This window comes from Pterocles gutturalis, unplaced genomic scaffold (genome assembly GCF_000699245.1).
Source record: "Pterocles gutturalis isolate BGI_N339 unplaced genomic scaffold, ASM69924v1 scaffold40931, whole genome shotgun sequence".
Classification (NCBI taxonomy): domain Eukaryota; kingdom Metazoa; phylum Chordata; class Aves; order Pterocliformes; family Pteroclidae; genus Pterocles; species Pterocles gutturalis.
In genome coordinates, this window is record NW_010099229.1 from 1,779 (window position 1) to 8,330 (window position 6,552).

Below are 6,552 nucleotides of genomic sequence, written 5' to 3' on the forward strand. Positions count from 1 at the left end.
CCCTGTGCCTGGGGTGTTCTGCAGGACAGCCACTCTCCTTAAGTGCCTGAAGTCACCGCTGCCACCAATCCACCTGCCTGGGCAGCTGCAGTTGAGAATCTCCCCAAAGCTGGGGGAAAAAGAAAAAAAACAAACTAAATGCAAAACCCCAACACCCCTGAGTGCGGCCAGGTTAACGCTATCCAGAGTCAGAAGGAAACCCCCGGCCCCAGCGAGGCAGCACTGGAAGGGAGGACAAAGGCAGCGGGTGTAAAACCCCCGAGGCCAGAGACAGCAGCGAGGGCTGGTCCCTCCAGGTGACTGTCCATCAGCAACACCCACCGAGGTCGTGCCACGAGAAGGGAACTGCCCCAAAGAGAGGCCGTGGGCTCGGAGGAAGCATCGCGAGCCCCCAGGGGGCTCGGGTGAGTGAACCCAAGCGAGCACAGCGTGGCTTGTGACCTTGGGACGAGGGGAGTCAGGTGAGCGTGCAGACAGGACACAGCCCCAGCCAGCAGCTACCACCCGCATCCATGCGCTTCTGCCTCCCCCCGGGCTGGAGCGCCGAGCGCCGTGCCAAGGAGGAGGTTACAGTGGTCACTGGGCCAGACTGGGGCTTTGCAAGGGCTGAACTGGGCACCACACCGGAGGGGTTCTGCTCCCAGGGTGACCCAAACCACCGTCTGCCCAGAAGGGCTCAAGGAAGAGCAAGCCACTAGCACTCTGCTTGAGAATTTAACGAGAAATACACAAAACCCAGTAGAGGAAGGCGGTGCAGCCGCAAAGAGGGAAGCAGCAGCCTTGGCTCTCAGAAGAGTTGCTGCTCTTGCAGCAGGAAACAGGAGTTTCCATTAAAAAAAAAAGCTTCCAAGACAAAAAGCCAGGCAGAAGCTGAGGGTTTGGCAGGGAGTTAGGCTCCTTCCAGCATGGCCCAGCTCTGTGCCAAAGCCACAAGCCAACTGCCTTTCTTGCAGCAGCGAGTGGCCCAGCAGAAGGGGCTCCTACTGCAGCACCTCCGGCCCCCCGCCTGCACGCGGCTTTTCTCCGGGGCTGGCCGGGCAGCAGCGCAGGGTGGCGAGCGGGCAGGCACGGCTTGCACCCGAGAGCCTCTGTCCTGTAGATAACGCACGCAGACACAAGCAAACAATCAGCCAGCGGGCAGTCTGGCGGCACCAAGCAATCCTGCCGGATGTCCGAGTGCCCAGCTCGCCCCGGGGACCCCTCGCTGCATCACACCTGCCTCTGCCTGACGCTCATGGGGCAGTTTTGGCTCGCCCAGTCTCCAGGACCTACTGAGAAGAGGGGCTCCCTAGCAGCTATGTGTACGAGTGAACTCCTGTTTCCTCCTCCTCCAGGTCTGAAGGGGTCCCTTGAGTTGCCCACAGGATTTAGCAGGGATGAAACTCCTCCAGCCTGGAACTGCAATTCCCAGCACAGTTACACACAAAGGAACAGCCGGTCCGTGATTTAATTCACATTCGATGGTGGAAATGAGCCTGTGACACACACTGGAACCAGTCGTCTTATTCCCAGTCTTCCCACTCTTCATCTTCCAGCTGCAAACAAGAGTAACATCCCACAGTTTGTTTCTGTAACTCAACAGCCACCCATCAACACATCCCCCAGCCCGAGTCAGCACAAAGCCTGACACATCCTCACGCTCCCACACCCTCACCACAGGGATTTGTTTGCTCTGTTCCCCTTGGGGAACTGGCACACTCATCCCTCTTTAGGCGTGTCCAGACAGCCACTCTCTGCTCCAGCTGACACCCATGACTCCCACAGGAGATCCTAAGCTAAGCCTGTCCCCTCAAAGAGCGAGTGACACCTTTGAGAAGCCTCCCGCGAGCAGCCATGTCTTGCTGAAACAGGCTCACAGCCTTGGCTCCAGCACAGGGGATTTGCCGTCTCGCTCTGAGGCACCGCAGCCTCTCCAGGGAAGCACCCAGCAACGGCAGAGCTCACGCAGCACCACCCCAAGGGGTTGCTGATGGTGTCTGGGAGCAACCTTCCTGCCTGTTTGAGCGAGCACCTCCCCTTGACTCACCTCCCCAGACACTTCCACCTTCGAAAGCGCCAGCTGCACCTCCTCTTCAGTCATGTCCAAATCAAAGTCTTTTTCCCAATCCTCACTGATATCGGTGCTGGAGCCTGTAACCACAAACACGCCTGAGCTGAGCTGCACGTGCTCTCCAGACGCTCTGGTGACAGCACACAGCTGCCCAAGAGGCCCACGGAGCCCTGGCTGAGCTCGGATCTACCGCAGCCTGCCCCAGGAGAGCGAGCCTCCCCCGTTCCCCACAGCAGGCTGTCAGCTGGCTGACAGAGATGGTACGGACAAGCGGAGAGGTGCACGCTAGAATGTGTTCGCCTCTGGCCTGGGAGAAGGGTGTGTCACACTTCAGTCCCACAGAAAACACAACAGGTAAGGAATGACAGGAGTGACTCAGACACAAGGACTGTCACACTCCCCAGCAGAATGAACAAACTCCTGCGGCAGTGGAGCAGCAGGGACACTCCTGGGGACAATACGCAGAAAGATGGAAACATCCCACTCCCTACACAGACCACAGCCTTGCCCCAGCACCCAGCAGGCCAGGAACCAAATGTCTGCCCTGTTCTGCTGACAGACTCTTGATTTCTCTTCTGATTCTGCTCAACACAGATCCAGTTCATGACACTTGGCCAGCTTGCTGGATCTCGGGTTACTTCTGGTGCCTTTATGATCCTATAACCAACATAACCATTACTCTGGGAGACCTGCAGAAGGCAGAATCCCCTGCAATGAAAAGGTTTGTGAACAGTGTCAGCCGGAGCTGTGACAGGTCCCTCCTCAGGGTCCTGGAGGAGTCTCACCCTCCATTCTCCTGAGGGAGCACCAGGAACAGGGCTCAGCCCAGCCGCCTGCTGAGAGCAGATTGTCACTATCTGATGTGACCAACCTGACCCAGCCCAACAGCATAAGGATTTGCTTCTGCTTCAGTTTCAGCCATTAGAAAGATCGAACCTTTCTGAGCGACTCTGGCAAAATCCCTTTTCTCCTCCCCTTCATCATAAAACCAGAACCCTTTCCTCAAGAGCTGACACCCCGAGCAGGTTTCCAGGCCCTGCGCTGTCCCACATACGCACCTTTCTTGCCATTGTTGGAGGGAGTGGACTTCCCACTATCCGAGTTCAGCTCAAAGACTCGTAGATCTGTTGGTCCTTCCTCTTTCAGAGTCTCTGTCTTGCCCTGGGCTTTGCTCTCCACCTCTTTGAGCTCTGTAACAGCCGGTTGCTCTGAGGATGCTGCTGACTCCCGCACAGGTGCAGAGAGATGACCAGGTTCTGGTGGCTTTGGCAGGGAGCTCTGCTCTTCCAAGGTGGCTTCCAGCAGCCTCTGGGAGAGGTCTCCGGCCCCGGCTGGTTGTGCTCCAGGCTGTAGCTGCGCGGCAGGCACAGAGGCAGGGTTTGCAATCTGAGTCACAAGGGAGACGCTCTCACTGCTCTCAGAGGGGCTCCCCTCTGCTGGGGCCGCCTCCGGAGGAAGCACAGCCCAGCTTTCCTCTGAGGGTCCCTTGGGACCAGTGAGGTGGCTTCCCTCCAGGGCTGCAGGGGCAGATTCTTTCTCTGCTGCTTCTGGAAATTTCACGTTTGCACAAGGCAGGGGTGACATCCCCAAGAACTCCTCTGTAGAAAGGCAGAAGAGAAGTGAGAGATGTTTCAGCAAGCGCAGCAGCAGCTGAGAGTGCAGCAGGGTGGGCTGCAGCTGGGCTGGGAGATGAATTTGTGGGAGTGAGCAGGAGCCACCACCCTCTCTAACTGAGACCTGCCAAGGTCTGCACGAGCCCTCCCGCAGATCCCCAACCATCCAACCCACCTTCATCCTCCTCCCAGCCTGGCTCCTCTTGGTGAATGCTCTGCTCCGCTCGCTGCTTCAGAGCCTCCCTCCGGGCTTCATCCTGCAGGAAATTCAGCATCAGCAGCGACTCACATCCCCAGTCCTTTCTTCCCCCCCAGGTATTTCAGCATCAGTGACAAAAAGGACACAGATGAGGCAGCCCAGATCCCTGCTTTTCCAGGAGAAGTATTTCCTGCCTCTCTGGTCTGCACTACAGAGCTCCTTGGCCAGAGTGCCCACCCACCGGGGGAGACACCCACCTCCCAACCCACCTGCTCCAAGCGATGCACTTTGTAGAAGTAGCGCTGCCAGAATTCCGAATGGGAAACAGCCACCGGGACCTGGGAGCAACACGGGAAACACCAGGAGTCACTTCAAAGGGAGGACTGCAGCTGCTGCCTTGCTCCCCTCTCCTCCCGAGCCTTGCAGCTACCCTCATAACCTGCGCAAGGCACCGGCATTTTCAGGTGCGCAGACTTGGGACAGAGCCCCAGGTATGCCTGTCAGACGCTCAGACACACGTCACACAGCTACAGAAGAAATTCTGCTCGAGGCCCATGACAAACAAGCAGGGAAGAGGAATACAACGTGCTGCCTAATATCCTTGTGCCAGCTGCAACCACAGTCCTCTCTACCACCAACCCTCAGGGTTTCCCTGCACCATAGCCCAGGTGAGAAGTTGCCCGCCACGGGAGCCAGGCAGCGCCTTACCATCTTGGTGTAGAGCGCCCGGATGGAAGGGCTGGTTGCCAGCAGCTCTGCGATCTCCCCTTTCTTCTCCTCTAGGTTAAACTGAGAGAGCCAGGCCTCCAGCAGCTCAGCAGGGCCTGTATGGGACACACAGAGATTGAAGTCTGTGGCACAAACAGGGCAGGAACAGTTTTGGGAAGTTTCATTGGAAAAATACTATGGACCAGAGCAGCTGGCGTGAGCAAGGGGCAAAGAAGGAGGGAGAGAAGGGTCTCTGCACCCACACTACGCGTTGGGTCGTCTCTCAGCACAAGGCCACACAGCTGCAGCAGCAGTTAAACTGACCCAGCAAACTCTCAGTCCAAGCTAGTGCCCAATGCAACAGAGAGCTCTGCTCCCCATAACCAGCAACCCCATCTACAGCCGAGCCAGCAGGCCTGCTGGGAAAAGGCTCCAGGCAATCCAGGGCGGCCCACAAACCCACACAAGGGCCAGCCCGGCCCAGCAGCACTGCCAAGCCCCTCCGTACCGTCAGGTTCGTTGCAGTAGGTGGCTGGGTCTGACTGGAGGCTGTAGAGGCGAGCCTGGAGGAGAAGACAGAGCTGTCAGTGGAGAGGCAGCAGCAGAGCCCCGAGAGAACAGGACTCAACTCCACACCCCAGAAGGAAGCTTCAGGAACAGGGCACCCACCTTGGCACTGTCGTAGGGCTCTGTGGTACCTGTGGGAGTTGCCATCAGTGTTATGACATCGCAGTCAATGGTCTTATCTGGGGAGGGAGCAAATGTGTCCGAGATGACACCCAGGAAGTCAGAGAGCCCTTTCCTCACTTTTTCAGTCGCACCTGAGGCACCTTCTGTCCTCTTGAAGAGAAAAAGCAGCACAGTGTAAGCAAGAGTGCCAGCAGCAGCAGGACAAGCCCCAGTCTTCTCCGAACAGGTTCCTCTAAGGAAGCAGGATGTCTCTCCCTTCAAAAAAGTACTAATGAGGCAATTGTGTGGCCAGGGCTGGGCTAGGAGAAGGGTGCACCTTGTAAGAGGTTTGCTGGGAACTGAGCCTCAGCTTTGAGGGGAAGGACACAGACAGGTTTGGGGACTGGCTGGGTTGGGAGCTGGACTGTGACAGTGGCAGCTGTGCAGGGCCAAGGCTGACAGCTTGTGCAGAGATCTGATGTCATGCTACAGTGACACTGGCAGTATCCCACCTACACATCATGCAGGGAGAGGGAAAGCACAAGAACTTGTCTCCACTCGTCTCCAGAGGTTCCTTGCCACTACAGCAAGGAAATCCCACACAGTGCTCATCACCAAACCTGCACTGGGGAGAAAGCCTGAAGCTCAGGGTTCCACACTGGGGGCTGTTCAGAGGTTCACGTGCTCAGAGGCTATTCACCCCCCACTTCACTTTCTGCAAGAAGAACCCCAGCTCCCTTACTCCTATACTCACTGCCAGCTTGTCCTTGACCACGCTGGCCGTAGCAGCGATCGTGCAGGCTGTGTCATGCTGCACGACTTGAGTGAACTCAGCCAGGTCCCGTTTCATGAATTCCAAAGCTTCTGTGGACTGCAGGAAGATGACAGATAGATAGTGTAATCTTTTTGCTCTCCAACAAAGCCACGGTCACTCTGGGAACACCGGGCACGTTACAAAGATTAAAGCACAAGAGCCCGTAACCCAGCTGGGCCCCTACCCCAGCTCACACAATGGGTAAGGCTGCAACAACCAGAATAACAACAGGAAACAGCTATGCCCAGAACATGCCACAGTAGGGTTTTAAAGCTAAGAATAGCAAAAGACAGGTGAGGAAAAGCCTTGTTCTGATTTTGCATATGATTAACATAAGCAACACTGCCCAGGCAGGAAATTACACACCAGGAAGCAATGCTGCAAGCACCCCCTCCGATGGCTCACATCCCCAGAGCCCAGCACAGCTCCCCTGAGCCACACGGCCCCAGCGCAGCGCTCAGCTCCTTGGCACCCAGAGCTCCCACAAACACACCCCAAC

The 6,552-nt window shown here is 56.9% G+C and overlaps 1 protein-coding gene across 1 annotated transcript; it reads right to left on the reverse strand.

Annotated features, from left to right (window-relative positions):
• Positions 1-1,284: 1,284 nt before the first annotated feature.
• BSDC1 (BSD domain containing 1) lies at positions 1,285-6,110 on the reverse strand (the record flags this gene model as incomplete). Its single annotated transcript, XM_010075712.1, has 9 exons — positions 1,285-1,535; positions 2,027-2,130; positions 3,109-3,648; positions 3,839-3,920; positions 4,132-4,200; positions 4,571-4,686; positions 5,079-5,133; positions 5,240-5,410; positions 5,994-6,110. Coding segments are annotated over 9 exons (1,287 nt in total), but the record flags the coding sequence as incomplete, so codon positions are not given.
• Between the last annotated feature and the right edge of the window lie 442 nt (positions 6,111-6,552).